This window comes from Tachyglossus aculeatus, chromosome 2 (assembly GCF_015852505.1).
Source record: "Tachyglossus aculeatus isolate mTacAcu1 chromosome 2, mTacAcu1.pri, whole genome shotgun sequence".
NCBI classification, from domain to species: Eukaryota; Metazoa; Chordata; class Mammalia; order Monotremata; family Tachyglossidae; genus Tachyglossus; species Tachyglossus aculeatus.
The window spans coordinates 62,271,716-62,287,740 of record NC_052067.1 but is presented as its reverse complement, the minus strand read 5'-3'; the positions used below and the strand labels follow the sequence as shown (position 1 = coordinate 62,287,740).

The 16,025-nt window shown below is 46.8% G+C and overlaps 1 protein-coding gene across 1 annotated transcript in view; it reads left to right on the top strand.

The window, feature by feature from the left end:
- Positions 1 to 16,025, top strand: part of SYNJ2 (synaptojanin 2) — a 151,818-nt gene that overhangs the window by 41,928 nt on the left and 93,865 nt on the right. The window contains 1 exon segment of the mRNA XM_038767874.1: positions 1,151 to 1,421. Coding sequence (XP_038623802.1) covers positions 1,151 to 1,421 — 271 coding nt within the window.

Below are 16,025 nucleotides of genomic sequence, written 5' to 3'. Positions count from 1 at the left end.
CTCTGAAGCTTTCTCCAAACTGAGCCACTTTGAACAGCATAGCCACCCTGGACCTCCTTTTTTTTGGCGGGGGGGTGGGAGGGGTTATTTGTTAGGCATTTACTATGTGCCAGGCACTGTACTAAGCTCTGGGGTAGAATCAAGCTAATCAGGTTGGATGCAGCCCAGGTACTAAATGGGGCTACAGTCTTAATCCCCATCTTACAGATGAGGGAATTGAGGCACAGAGAAGTTAAATGACTTGCCTAAGGTCACACAACAGCCAAGTCACAGAGCCAGTATTAGAACCCAGCTTCTCCTGACTCCCAGACCTGTGCTGTAAGCACTCCCCCCATCTAGACTGTAAACTCTGACTCCCCCCCACCCCCCACCCGAGACTGTAAGCTCATCATGGGCAGGGAATGTGTCTGTTTATTGTTGTATTGTACTCTACCAAGTTCTTAGTACAGTGTGCTACATACAGTAAGTGCTCACTAAATAAAATTGAATGCATAAATGAATGAATGTTCACCCACTAGGCTATACTGCTTCTTGTATTCCTTCATGGTGTTTCCTACTCCCTTCTTCCCCTCTACCCACTCTTCCCACTAACCACTAAATGGCCAGTACCAGTTCAACTTCTGGGTTCTAGGATGAGGGAAGGTGTTTTGTCTTAATTTTCAGCATGTTGTTTGTGTTGGACCTTGGGATCATTTAAATGATAATAATGATAATAGTGATGTTTGATAAGGGCTTACTATATGTTCATCACTGTACTAAGCGCTGGGGTAGATATAAGATACTTGGGATCAGGGGCTCACAGTCAAAATAGGAGGGAGAACAGGTACTGAATCCCCATTTTGCAGATGAGGGAACTGAGGTACAGAGAATTTAAGTGACTTGCCCAAAGTCACCCAAAAGACAAGTAGAGGAGCTGGGGTTAGAACCCAGGTCCTCTGAGTCCCAGACCCCTGGTCTTTCCACTAGACCACTCTGCTTCTCAACCTCACCTTAAGGAGGATTTGTGCATATTTAGGAGAGATGAAGAAAAGGGAAGGAGAGAAAAAGATGCTAATTTTAGCAAAAATTTGCCCTCTTTATACTTGTGACTTTTTTGGTTACATTGCTCTCTGTAATTTCTTTCATCTTTGATGTGTAACTTGCCTTGCAGGAAGCAATCAGCTGAGTTTCTTGGTCTTGGTATCAGGCTGCACATCAGTGGGAAGGATCCTGGATACGGAAATTTACCAGATCACAGCAACAGACTTCTATCCTCTCCAGGAAGAAGTCAAGGAGGAGGACCGACTCTCCACCTTGAAGAAAATTTTGAACTCTGGGATGTTTTATTTCTCCTGGCCAAATGTCGGGGCTAACTTTGACCTGACCGTCCGGGCGCAGAAGCAAGGTGATGATAGCTACGAGTCGGGAAACTCCTTCTTCTGGTTCGTATCCTGCGTTGTTTTTCGGTTTTAACCAAGCTGCTCCCCAATAGCAACTCCCCAGGGCTGGCTCCTGAGTATTGCAATTTTCAGGGCCAGTGGGGAGGCTTCTATTTCTCTTTAGCCCTGGTGTGACATCAGGCAGTCCTGGGCTGGTGTGGGGACAGGTGGCCTGGTCTGGAACTGTTGGGGTTTTAAAGATGATGGGAGTCATGTGGGGAGGCCGCTTCTTCTCCTCAGCCCCGGTGTGATGTTAGGGAGTCCTGGGCTGGGAATGCTGACTATGAAGCCTTGGAAAAGATATTCCTTTTCTAGCTGCCCTCCTTAATCGTATGCTCTTCAAAAGGAGTAGCCTGAAAGTTCCATTACGGTAGACTAGAATGGAATCTCTGTGAAACTGTGAGTTGGGTGACCTAGTGGAACGTGTGGGCCTAACAGTCAGAAGACACAGTACTCATCCCAGCTCTGACACTAGCTGCTTTGTGACCTTTTTGCTTCAGTTTCCTCATCTGTAAAATGGGGAGTAAAAACCTGTTCTTCCTCCCCATTAGACTGTTAACCCCATCAAGGATGGAGTCTGTGACTGACCTGATTGTTTTGTATGTATCCCAGCATTTAGCGCAGTGCTTGGCACATAGCAAGTGGGAAACATCGTGGTTTAGTGGAAAGAGCATAGGCCTGGGGGTCAGCAGACCTGCATTCTTATCCCAACTCTGCCACCTGTCTGCTGTGTGGCCTTGAGCAAGTCATTGACCTTCTCTGTGCCTCAGTTTCCCTATCTGTAAAATGTGCATATAGCTATAATTCTATTTGTTCTGATGATTTTGACACCTGTCTACATGTTTTGTTGTCTTTCTCCCCCTTCTAGACTGTGAACCCGTTGTTGGGTAGGGACCGTCACTATATGTTGCCGACTTGTACTTCCCAAGCACTTAGTATAGTGCTCTGCACACAGTAAATGCTCAATAAGTACGATTGAATGAATCCTACTGTTTCCTATTTAGGCTGTGCGCCCCATGTAGACAGGGACTACCTCCAACCTAATTAACTTGTATCTTCCCCAGAGCTTAGTATAGAACTGGGCACATAGAAAATGCTTAACAAGTGCCATTATTATTATTAAGGGCTTAACAAATAACATAATTATTATTACTACCACAGGTGTCCTACCCCCGCCCTGGAAAATTATCTATACCCATGCTGACCTGCATTTGTGATGTTAATTTAGATTCCCCTTAGTCAGTCAATCAAATTAATCAACTGCTTGGTGCAGGGGCTGTACTAAAAATTTGGGAGAGTAAAATACAGTTGGTTAAAGTGGTTCCAGCCTCCAAGGAGCTCACAGTCTAATGGGAGAGACTGAAATTAAACTAAATTACAGGTAAGGGATCGGAGTAAAAGGAATTATGTACATAAATTCTGTGGGGGTGAGGCGAATATCTAAGTGCTTATAACATTGGTCTAAATACATGGGTGAGGTAGTAGGGTGGGAAGATAGGGCATGGAGGGATGAGATTTTAGGGGAGGCTTCCTGTAGGAGGTATAATTTTAGTAGTGTTTTGAATTTATTTAATTTTAATGCCTCTCTCTCCCTATAGACTTGACCTTGTGAGCAGGGATCAAATCTACTAAATGCTTACTATAGTGCTCTGCACTCAGTAAGTCCTCAGTAAATACCAATATTTGTTAAATACCATTGATTGATTCATTTGGAGATGGAAAGAGTGCTGGTCTATAGGATATGTCAGGGGAGGGAGTTTCACTCAGGGACTGTGTAAGCGGGGTATCTATGGCAGGTGAGGTGAGAGTGAAGGACAGTGAGTAGGATGATGTTAGAGAAGTGAAGTGTGCAGGCTGGGTTGTAGTGGGAGAGGAGTGAGGATAAATACATTATTACAGTTCTCTACACACAGTAAGGCCTCAATAAGTACACTTATTTGATAAGTGGGAGAGAGCTGATTGAGTGCCTCTAATTCTATTGTGAGAAGTTTTGGCTTGGGTGGAGATGGATGGGCAACCACTGGAGACACTTGAGAAGTGGGCAGATGGGGACAGATTGATGTTTTAGAAAAATGATCTCAGTAGCAGAGTGACTTAAGTTCTAGAGAGGGAGAGAGGCTGAAGCCAGGGTGGTCAACGAGGAGGCTGATGCAGTAGTCAAGGAAAGAGCTGATACATGCTTGAAACAGTGTGATAGCAATTCTGTTGGAGAGGACCAGTGAATTCTGGAGATGCCGTAAAGATAGAATGGACAAGATTTAGTGACTGAATAGAGAAGCAGTATGGCTCAGTGGAAAGACCCCAGGCTTGGGAGTCGGAGGTCATGGGCTCTAATCCTGGCTCTGCCACTGATCAGCTATGTGACTTTGGGGAGTGTGTCAGACAGAGGTAGTGAGTTGACTGTTCACATCACAGCCTGTCCAGGTTTGGTCTGTATGTGGAGGGAATGATAAGTCAGCCCCAACTCAGGAGATAAAAAATCTGATCCCTTTAGGTGGAGTGGGGGAAGGGCCGGACCAGATAGAGAGAGGGATGGAAAAGGAACACAGCAGGTGAAGGAGGAGAAGAGGAAGATGGAGCAAATACATTGCCCAGGTAAAGGGGCAAAACTCGTTTGTTGCCACGAGCAACTTGTTTGTTGCCAATGACCTCCTGCTTGCCAAATCCAACGGCTCCTACTCTATCCTAATCCTCCTCGACCACTCAGCTGCCTTCAACACTGTGGACCACCCCCTTCTCCTCAACACGCTATCCAACCTTGGCTTCACAAACTCTGTCATCTCCTGGTTCTCCTCTTATCTCTCTGACCGTTCATTCTCAGTCTCTTTTGCGGGCTCCCCCTCTCCCTCCCATCTCCTTACCGTAGGGGATTCTCAAGGATCAGTTCTTGGTCCCATTCTGTCCTCTATCTACACTCACTCCCTTGGTGAACTCATTCACCCTCAGCTTCAAGGCATCACCTCACCCCCTCCTACCTCACCTCCCTTCTCTCCTTCTACAGCCCAGCCCGCACCCTCCGCTCCTCTGCTGCTAATCTACTCACTGGGCCTCCTTCTCGCCTGTCCCCCCGTCGACCCCCGTCCCATGTCATCCCCCTGGCCTGGAATGCCCTCCCTCCGCATATCCGCCAAGCTAGCTCTCTTCCTCCCTTCAAAGCCCTACTGAGAGCTCACCTCCTCCAGGAGGCCTTCCCAGACTGAGCCCCCTCCCTTCTCTCCCCGTCCTCCCCCTCCCCATCCCCCTGCCTTACCTCCTTCCCCTCCCCACAGCACCTGTATATATGTATATATGTTTGTACGTATTTATTACTCTATTTTATTTGTACATATTTATTCTATTTATTTTATTTTGTTAATATGTTTTGTTGTCTGTCTCCCCCTTCTAGACTGTGAGCCCACTGTTGCGTAGGGACCGTCTCTATATGTTGCCAACTTGTACTTCCCAAGAGCTTAGTACAGTGCTCTGCACACACTAAGTGCTCAATAAATATGATTGAATGAATGAATGAATGAATTCACTCCCACAGCTTCAACTATCATCTCTAAGCTGATGACACCCAAATCTACATCTCTGCCCCTGCTCTCTCTCCCTCCCTTCAGGCTCATATCTCCTCCTGCCTTCAAGACATCTCCATCTGGATGTCTGCCCGCCACCTCAAACTCAACATGTCCAAGACTGAACTCCTTGTCTTCCCTCCCAAACCCTGCCCTCTCCCTGACTTTCCCATCTCTGTTGACGGCACTACCATCCTTCCCGTCTCACAAGCCCACAACCTTGGTGTCATCCTCGACTCTGCTCTCTCTTTCACCCCTCACATCCAATCTGTCACCAAAACCTGCCAGTCTCACCTCCGCAACATCGCCAAGATCTGCCCTTTCCTCTCCATCCAAACTGCTACACTGCTGATTCAATCTCTCATCCTATCCTGACTGGATTACTGCATCAGCCTCCTCTCTGATCTCCCACCCTCCTGTCTCTCCCCACTTCAATCTATACTTCACGCTGCTGCCCGGATCATCTTTGTGCAGAAGCATTCTGGGCATGTTACTCCCCTCCTCAAAAATCTCCAGTGGCTACCAATCAGTCTGCGCATCAGGCAAAAATTCCTCACTCTTGGCTTCAAGGCTCTCCATCACCTCGCTCCCTTCTACCTCACCTCCCTTCTTTCCTTTTGCAGCCCAGACCGCACCCTCCAATCCTCTGCCACTAACCTCCTCACTGTGCCTCGTTCTCGCCTGTCCTGCCATCGACCCCTGGCCCACGTCCTCCCCCTGGCCTGGAATGCCCTCCCTCCGCACATCTGCCAAGCTAGCTCTTTTCCTCCCTTCAAAGCCCTACTGAGAGCTCACCTCCTCCAGGAGGCCTTCCGAGACTGAGCCCCCTCCTTCCTTTCCCCCTCGTCCCCCTCCCCGTCCCCCCCACCTCACCTCTTTCCCCTCCCCACAGCACCTGTATATATGTTGGTACATATTTATTACTCTATTTATTTTACTTTAATTTACTACTCTATTTATTTTATTTTGTTAATATGTTTTGTTTTGTTGTCTGTCTCCCCCTTCTAGACTGTGAGCCCGCTGTTGGGTAGGGACTGTCTCTGTATGTTGCCAACTTGTACTTCCCAAGCGCTTAGTACAGTGCTCTGTACACAGTAAGTGCTCAATAAATACGATTGAATGAATGAATGAATGAATGCCACTTCCTCCTGCTGGTTAACTGAGGCTGCTGCCACTTCTGCCAGGCCACAGCTGGCCTGGCCTATCCTGGACTCTTATCAATGGGGCTGTTGGGATTCCGAGATGGGCCTCTTGGACCAGGGCCACCCCTATGCAGCTCCTGTGGTTACAACCAAGAAGCACTGTCTCAAAACACTTCCACAAACAGCCCCAGAGGGACCAGGGGAGTTACAGCGGTAATGATGGCACTTTCCACTGAAATGGCTCTAGATAGCCATCTCCATCCTCTGTCTCCCTGCTGTTTTGTGCTGCCATGACTGAGAGGCCCCTCCCTTTAGCCAGCCTGAAAACGGGACCCTAACAGCTCTCGCTCAAGGCAGGGACAGATATGGAGCCCTGAAAATTGGGACATGTGGGCACCAGACAACCTGGAATTTGGTTCTGGTGACAGTAAGTCCGACTAGCTTGGTCAGATTTGGGCTAGCTCTGTTTTGGGACTAGAGCATCTTTAAAATCTGGGGCAGCTCCAGGCCTTTGGGCCCCTAGAGTAGCAATGCAGTTCTTCCACAGAGGCCTTGGAACCACTGGGGACTCTGAACCTTGGTAGAATTCTGGGGGCTGCAACTGGTGGGAGCAGGCCCTGGGGCAATCCTAGGGCAGTTAGTGGTATTTACTGAGCACTTACTGGGGACAGAATGCTGTCCCATCGCAAGGGCTTGAGAGAGTATCAGCCTTGCAAGCATATTTATTGAGCATTTACTGTGTGTAGAGCACTGCATTAAGCACTTGGGAAGGTAAAGTGCAGTAGATTTGGTAGGCATGATCTCTGCTGTCAAGGAGCTTACAGTCTAGAGGGAGACAGATATTGAAATAAATTATAGATAGTGGAAGCAACATCATCATCATTAATTGTATTTATTGAGCGCTTACTGTGTGCAGAGCACTGTACTAAGCGCTTGGGAAGTACAAGTTGGGAACATATAGAGACAGTCCCTACCCAACAGTGGGCTCACAGTCTAAAAGGGGGAGACAGAGAACAAAACCAAACATACTAACAAAATAAAATAAATAGAATAGATATGTACAAGTAAAATAAATAAATAAATAAATAGAATAATAAATATGTACAAACATATATACATATATACAGGTGCTGTGGGGAAGGGAAGGTGGTAGGATGGCGGGGATGGAGAGGGAGATGAGGGGGAGAGGAAGGAAGGGGCTCAGTCTGGGAAGGCCTCCTGGAGGAGGTGAGCTCTCAATAGGGCCTTGAAGGGAGGAAGAGAGCTAGCTTGGCGGATGGGCAGAGGGAGGGCATTCCAGGCCTGGGGGATGACGTGGGCCAGGGGTCGACGGCAGGACACGTGAGAACGAGGCACGGTGAGGAGATAAGCGGCAGAGGAGCGGAGGGTACGGGGTGGGCTATAGAAGGAGAGAAGGGAGGTGAGGTAGGAGGGGGCGAGGTGATGGAGAGCCTTGAAGCCCAGGTTGATTGATTGGTAGCCACTGGAGATTTTTGAGGAGGGGAGTAACATGCCCAGAGCATTTCTGGACAAAGACAATCTGGGCAGCAGCATGAAGTATGGATTGAAGTGAGGAGGGACACGAGGATGGGAGATCAGAGAGAAGGCTGATGCAGTAGTCCAGACGGGATAGGATGAGAGCTTGAACGAGCAGGGTAGCGGTATAGATGGAGAGGAAAGGGCGGATCTTGGCAATGTTGCGGAGCTGAGACCGGCAGGTTTTGGTGACGACTTGGATGTGAGGGGTGAATGAGAGAGCGGAGTCGAGGTTGACACCAAGGTTGCAGGCTTGTGAGACGGGAAGGATGGTAGTGCCGTCAAAAGAAGTGGGAAAGTCAGGGAGAGGGCAGGGTTTGGGAGGGAAGACAAGGAGTTCAGTCTTGGACATGTTCAGTTTTAGGTGGCGGGCAGACATCCAGATGGAGATGTCCTGAAGGCAAGAGGAGATGCGAGCCTGGAGAGAGGGGGAGAGAGCAGGGGTAGAGATGTAGATCTTGGTGTCATCAGCGTAGAGATGATAGTTGAAGCCGTGGGAGCGAATGAGGTCACCAAGGGAGTGCGTGTATAAGGGTATAGAAATAAGTGCTTGGAGTTGAGTGAGTATCGAAGTGCTTAAGAGGTACAGATCCAAGTACATAGATGACTCAGAGGGAAGGGTGAAGAGGGTGGGGAAATGAGGGCTTAGTCAGAGAAGGTCTCTTGTAGGAGATAAGATTTTAGGGCATTGAAAATGGGGATAGTGGTAGTTTCTTGGATTTGAAGGGGGAGAGAAGCAGCTTGGCCTTCCAGAAAGATCACAGGCCTGAAAGTCAGAAGGGTTCTAATCCCAGCTCCACTACTTTTCTGCTGTATGACCTTGGGCAAGTCACTTAATTTTCATAGGCCTCAGTTATGTCATCTGTAAAATGGGGATAATCTGTGAGCCCCGTGTGGGACATGGACTGTGTGCAAGCTAGTTTGTATCTACTCATCATCATCATCAATCGTATTTATTGAGCGCTTACTGTGTGCAGAGCACTGTGCTAAGCACTTGGGAAGTACAAGTTGGCAACATATAGAGACAGTCCCTACCCAACAGTGGGCTCACAGTCTAAAAGGGGGAGACAGAGAACAAAACCGAACATACTAACAAAATAAAATAGATAGAATAGATATGTACAAGTAAAATAAATAAATAAATAGAGTAATAAATATGTACAAGCATATATACATATATACAGGTGCTGTGGGGACGGAAGGAGGTAAGATGGGGGGATGGAGAGGGGGCCGAGGGGGAGAGGAAGGAAGGGGCTCAGTCTGGGAAGGCCTCCTGGAGGAGGTGAGCTCTCAGTAGGGCCTTGAAGGGAGGAAGAGAGCTAGCTTGGCGGATGGGCAGAGGGAGGGCATTCCAGGCCCGGGGGATGACGTGGGCCGGGGGTCGATGGCGGGACAGGCGAGAACGAGGTACGGTGAGGAGATTAGCACCAGAGGAGCGGAGGGTGTGGGGTGGGCTGTAGAAGGAGAGAAGGGAGATGAGGTAGGAGGGGGCGAGATGATGGAGAGCCTTGAAGCTCAGGGTGAGGAGTTTCTGCCTGATGCGCAGATTGATTGGTAGCCACTGGAGATTTTTGAGGAGGGGAGTAATATGCCCAGAGCGTTTCTGGACAAAGATAATCCGGACAGCAGCATGAAGTATGGATTGAAGTGGGTAGAGACATGAGGATGGGAGATCAGAGAGAAGGCTGATGCAGTAGTCCAGACAGGATAGGATGAGAGCTTGAATGAGCAGGGTAGCGGTATGGATGGAGAGGAAAGGGCGGATCTTGGCAATGTTGCGGAGCTGAAACCGGCAGGTTTTGGTGACGGCTTGGATGTGAGCGGTGAATGAGAGAGCGGAGCCGAGGATGACACCAAGGTTGCAGGCTTGTGAGACGGGAAGGATGGTAGTGCCGTCAACAGAGATGGGAAAGTCAGGGAGAGGACAAGGTTTGGGAGGGAAGACAAGGAGTTCAGTCTTGGACATGTTGAGTTTTAGGTGGCGGGCAGACATCCAGATGGAGATGTCCTGAAGGCAGGAGGAGATGCGAGCCTGGAGAGAGGGGGAGAGAGCAGGGGCAGTGATCAGTAGAGTACCTGGCACAGAATAAGCATTTAACAAATACCATAATCACTACCAGGTTGTGGGTGTAACACAGGCGAGATCAAGATCCAGGTTGGGGTTAGAAGAGAGAAGTGTGTGGCTGGACTGTAGTGTGAGGATAGCGAGATGGAGTGGGAGAGAGCTGATTGACTGCCTTAAGCTTCTGTTTAATATTTGCACTTGGATTTGCTCTCTTTATTCACCACTCCCTCAACCTCACACCACAAATATATATATCTGTAATCTATATTCACATCTCTCTCCTCCTCTAGACTCTAAGCTAGGCAGGGAATGTGTCTACCAACTCTGTTGTATTGTTATATTGTACTTTTTCAAGGGCTCAATACAGTGCTTTGCGTACAGTAAATGCTCATTAAATACCATTGATTGATTGATGCCAGGAGGAATGGGAAAAGCATGGACAGGCCACTTCTTTGTTTTTAAATGATCCAGGCCACAGAGTGAACTATAGACTGGAGAGGGGAGAGACAGGAGGTAGGGAGGTCAGTGAGGAGGCTATTGCAGTAGTTAAGACAGACTATGATAAGTGATTGGACCAGCCAGTTTGGATGTGAAGAGGAAGGGGTAGATTCTAGAGTTGTTGTAATGGGTGAATCAACAGGATTTGGTGACAGTGAATATAGAGGTTAAATTAAAAGAGATCAGTTGAGGTAATGCCAAGGTTACAGAGTTTTAAGACAGCGAAAAGGGTCTTATCTACAGTGATAGGAAAGTCTTGGAGAAGATGGGGTTTGGGTGGGAAAATGAGGAGCTCTGTTCTGGAAATTTTAATTTGAGGCGTCAGTAGAACATCCAAGTAGAGATGTCCCGGAGGCAGGAGGAAATGCAAGACAGTTCCTTGTCAGAGTATCTCCGCCAGGCTATACTGGTTTGGGGATTGAAGGGTGTTGATTAGGGAGTCCTCTTATTCCATTCAGTTCTGTTAGTCATTGTCCCATCTCCACTATCCCATTCCCAGCAGTAATAGAGAAGCAGTGAAGCATCAAGGCGTAGTGGATAGAGCACGGGCCTGGAAGTCAGAAGGTCATGGGTTTTAACCCTGGCTCTGCCACTTATCTGCTGTGTGACCTTGGGCAAGTTACTTAACTTCTCTGTGCCTCATTTCCCTCATCTGTAAAATGGGAATTGAGACTGTGAGCCCCAAATGAGACAGGGATTGTGCCCAACCTGCTTTGCTTGTATCCACCCCAGCACTTAATACAATGCCTGGCACATAGTAAGCACTTAACAAATACTATAATTATTATAATAATAATTATTATTACTAGATATATAGACAGATCCTGGAAGTCAGAAGGACCTGGTTTCTAATCCTGGCTCCACCACATGTTTGCTGTGTGACCTTGGGCAAGTCACTTTGCTTCTCTGAGCCTCAGTTACCTCAGCTGCAGAATGAGGATTAAGACTATGAGCCCATGTGGGACATGGACTGTGTACCATCTGATTAGCCTGTATCTTCCCCAGTGCTTAATGCAGTGCCTGGCACATAGTGAGCACTTAAAAAATACCCTAAAAAAATGGGGAGGTGCTAAAAATGACATGCTTTTACAGAGGTCATTTAGTTTTTCCAAAGCACTTTCACATAAATTACCTCATTTGTAAAGTTGTTATAGGCAGGAACCGTATCTGCTAATTCTGTTGTACTCTCCCAAGCGCTTAATACAATACTCTACACATAGTAAGCCTCAATAAATACCATTGATTGATTTATTGAATGACTTTTACACACAGCATCCTGGGAAGGTAGGGAGAGGGAGGTATTTTTATCACAGAGAAGTTGTGATTTAAGCTCATTGAGGGCAGTGAATATGTCTGTATAGACATGTTGACTCTTGTATTGTTCTCTTACTACAGTGCTCTGTATCCAGTAATTACTCGATAAATACCATTGATGATGATTTGCCTAAGATCACATGTTAGGCTGGTTGCAGAGCTGAGTCTAGAACTCCTAGATATACTACTAGAACTACTAGATCTCCTGGATCCCTGATTTGGGCTCTTTCCACTACACCACACAATTTCCCTCAATACTATGCTTTTTCCACCAGGGGTTGCTGCTAACCACCTAGATATATCATTCTCTTTTTCCTCCACCTCCCCTTTTGCCTCCTCAAATTCCTCCTCTCCCCCAAATGTGCATCCATTCAGGAGGCATCCCAAGATTCTGCTTGCCTACCCTTAGAAGCAGCATGGCATCTTCTAGACTGTGAGCCCGTTGTTGGGTAGGGACCCTCTATATGTTGCCGACTTGTACTTCCTAAGCGCTTAGTACAGTGCTCTGCACACAGTAAGTGCTTACTAAATTCGATTGAATGAATGAATAGTGAATAGAACATGGCCCTGGGAGTCAGAAGATCATGGGTTCTAATCTTGCTTCTGCCACTTGTCTGCTGTGTGACCTTGGGCAAGTCACTTCACTTCCCTGGGCCTCAGTTATCGCATTTAGAGATTGAGAATGGAGATTGAGACTGTAAGCCCCATGTGAGACAGGGACTGTGTCTAAACCGATTTGCTTGTATTCTTCCCAGTGCTTAGTACAGTGCCTGGCACACAGTAAGCACTTAACAAATACCACAGTTGTTATTATTATTGTCCGAAATGTCACCTAAACAAGCAGGCAAATGTGCTTAACTGTATGTCTGTCATGCTTTGACTCTTCATCTGCTACTGGTGAGTGATTCAATCTGGTAAAGTAATCCCTCCAGCCTGGATATGAGTACCCCTGATTAAATCTCTCTCAATAAGATTGGGTACCCTGGAAAGGACAATGTCACCTAAAACTCTTGCTCCTTAACCCCACCCTGTATCTTGTTCTACAGGAAATGAACTGTGGCTCAGTTACCTCATCTGTAAAATGGAGATTAAGACTGTGAGCCCAATGTGGGACAAGTACTGTGCCCAACCTCATTCATTCATTCATTCATTCATTCAATCGTATTGAGCACTTACTGTGTGCAGAGCACTGTACTAAGCGCTTGGGAAGTACAAGTTGGCAACATATAGAGACGGTCCCTACCCAACAACAGGCTCACAGACTAGAAGGGGGAGACAGACAACAAAACAGAACATATTAACAAAATAAAACAGAATAGTAAATATGTACACGTAAAATAAATAGAATAATAAATCTGTACAAACATATATACAGGTGCGGTGGGGAGGGGAATGAGGTATGGCGGGGGGGATGGGGAGGGGGAGAGGAAGGAGGGGGCTCAGTCTGGAAAGGCCTCCAGGAGGAGATGAGCTTTCAGTAGGGCTTTGAAGGGAGGAAGAGAGCTAGCTTGGCGGATGTGCAGAGGGAGGGCATTCCAGGCCAGGGGAAGGACGTGGGCCGGGGGTTTTAATTTGTATATACCCCATTGCTTAGTACAATGCCTGGCCCACAGTAGGTGCTTAATAAATACCATTAAAAAATAAAGTGGGATTTCCCAAGTAAATGATGAGGAAATTACAGTGCAGTCATGTATATTTTCATTACATGTTTTGGTTACGGCACAATGGAAGAATTAGATAGCATTCATTCCTGGATACCAGTCTTTTCTGGTATAACATGATCCACACATGGGTGCCTGAAGATTCAGTGTAAGAAGAAATGGGCACATTTGTCATCAAGGTGATATCTTGCTACACTTCCCAACGTCTGCCTCAGATTTTTCTGTGCTATATCCTACAGTATTAGGGTTTCTATGTGTTTGTGCAATTTGACATTTTTTAATATGCTAAAATTTGAAAGACTCTCTCAGGATTACACCTGCAGAGTTTCCACTACCCTACCAGTCTTGGCTATGGGAGGGAGAGTCAAATAGAGACATAGCAAGTGGAAGGCAATCTGCTAGAAGTCAAAATTTACCCGTCCTGGGCAGCAGCACTATGGGAGAATGTCGAGGGTGGAAACTCAAGTTTACTGTGCGGAAGAAGGCAGTGGTAAACTACTTCTATATTTTTACCAAGGAAACTGAATGGATACACTACCAGAAGGATTACAGATGGAGGTGGGGTGTTCTGGGAGAGGTGTGTCCATGGAGTTGCTATGAGTCGAGGATGACTCGACAGCATAAGACAAAAAAAAAATTTAAAGAGCGGTAAGGATGAAAAGCATTTGGCTAGAGTTGAGCATGTTAATATAGGAATTTGTGCTGGAAGTTATCCATCAAGGTGATATCTTCAAACCATCTACCTCCTAACCTGTTAATTTCCAGTGACTCAATGGCTACTCTGAAAGGATTGTCTTCCAGAACTCAACGCTCATGTTGTAGCTTGCAGAAGTAATTGTACATGATGCTTTTACATTCCAGCCAGGCTGCTGGCTTTGTGCAGCAGAGAATCCTGCAAGAAGTAGCATAGCATAGTGGATAGAGCACGGGCCTGAGAGTCAGAAGGTCATGAGTTCTAATCCCAGCTCTGCCACTTGTCTGCCTTGTGATGTTGGGCAAGTCACTTCACTTTTCTGGGCCTCAGTTCCCTCATCTGTAAAATGGAGATTGAGACCATGAGCCCCAAGTGTCACAGGGACTGTTTCCACTCTGATTTGGTTGTATCCACCCCAGCACTTAGTACAGTGCCTGGCACATCTTAAGCACTTAACAAATATTATTGTTATTATTATTATGATCACTCTCGCTACAGCAGTCAGAGACCTTGGGGTCAGGGAGGCTGCCAAATGCTGTTTCCTACCCATTTTACCCCCACTCCCATAACAGCAGAAGAAGGAGGTGGGATGGAAAGGGATGGAATGTTGGGCAGGAGCAATTATTTTTTTTTTAATTATTCCCAGGCCTGGTCAATTATGTGAATTACTGATCAATAGTAATAATCATAATTGTGGGTATTTATCAAACATTCCTAATATGTTAGGGCTTGTGACAAACATTGGGGTAGATATAATAATAACAATAATAAGACAAATTGTGATATTTACTTACTACATGCCAAATATAGTACAAAGGACTGTGATAGATATACTACTTATTCATTCATTCATTCTTCATTTTTGAGCCCTTATTGTTTACAGAGCACTGTACTAAGCACTTGGGAGAGTACACTGTAACAATAAACAGACACATTCCCTGCCCACAAGGAGCTTACAGTCTAGAGATGGGGAAACACACATCAATACAAATAAATGAATTACAGATATGTACATACGTGCTGTGGGGCTGGGAGGGCGGAAAAACAGAGGGAGTAAGTCTGGCCCAGCAGAGGGGAGTGGGTATGAGGAAAAGTAGGGCTTTGTCTGGGAAGGCCTTTTGGAGGAGATGTGCCTTCAAAAAGGCTTCGAAGGGGGAGAGAGTAATTGTTCCTTGGATTTGAGAAGAGAGGACATTCCAGGCCAGAGGCAAGATGTGGGCTAGGGGTTGGCGGCGAGATAGGCGAGATCAAGGCAAAGTGAGAAAGTTAGCACTAGAGAAGCAAAGTGTGCAGGCTGGGTTGTAGAAGGAGAGTAGCGAGGTGAGGTAGGAAGGGGCAAAGTGGTGGAATGCTTTAAAACCAACGGTGGTTGGACAGCCACTGGAGTTTTTTGAGGAGTGAGGTGTCATGTCCTGAAAGATTTTATAGAAAAGTGATCCGGGCAACAGAGTGAAGTATGGACTGGAGTGGGGAGAGACAGGAGGCTGGGAGGTGAGCAAGGAGGCTGATGCAGAAATGCAGGCTAGATGGGATGAGTGACTGTATTAGCTATATGTCTATTGGACACAGTCCCTGTTCCACATGGGGCCCACAGTCTAAGTATAATTCTGGGCACCTAGTAAGTGTTTTTACCTGTACCATTAAAAAAAAGCTGGGATTAGAACTCAGGTCTTCTGAGTCCCAGGCCCATGCCCTTTCCACTAGGCCATGCTGCTTCACTCCCAGTATCATCTGTCAGCTCGATATGGTGAGAAGGGAGGAAGTGGTCAGTCAGTCAGTGGTATTTATTGAGCACTTACCGTGTGCCGAGCACTGTATTAAGTGCTTAGGAGAGTACAATATAACAATAAACAGACACATTCCCTGCCCATAACAAGCTTACAGTCCAGAGGGAGAGACAGACATTAATATAAGTGAATAAAGTACAGACCAATTGCTTGAGAAACAGCATGGCATAGTGGATAGAGCATGGGCTTGGGAGTCAGAAGGTCATGGCTCCTCCACTTGTCTGCTGTGAGACCTTGGGCAAGTCACTTCACTTCTCCAGGCCTCAGTTACCTCATCTGTAAAATGGGGATTGAGACTGGGAGCCCCACATGGGACAGGGCTATGTCTAACCTGATTTGCACCCTAGCGCTTAGTA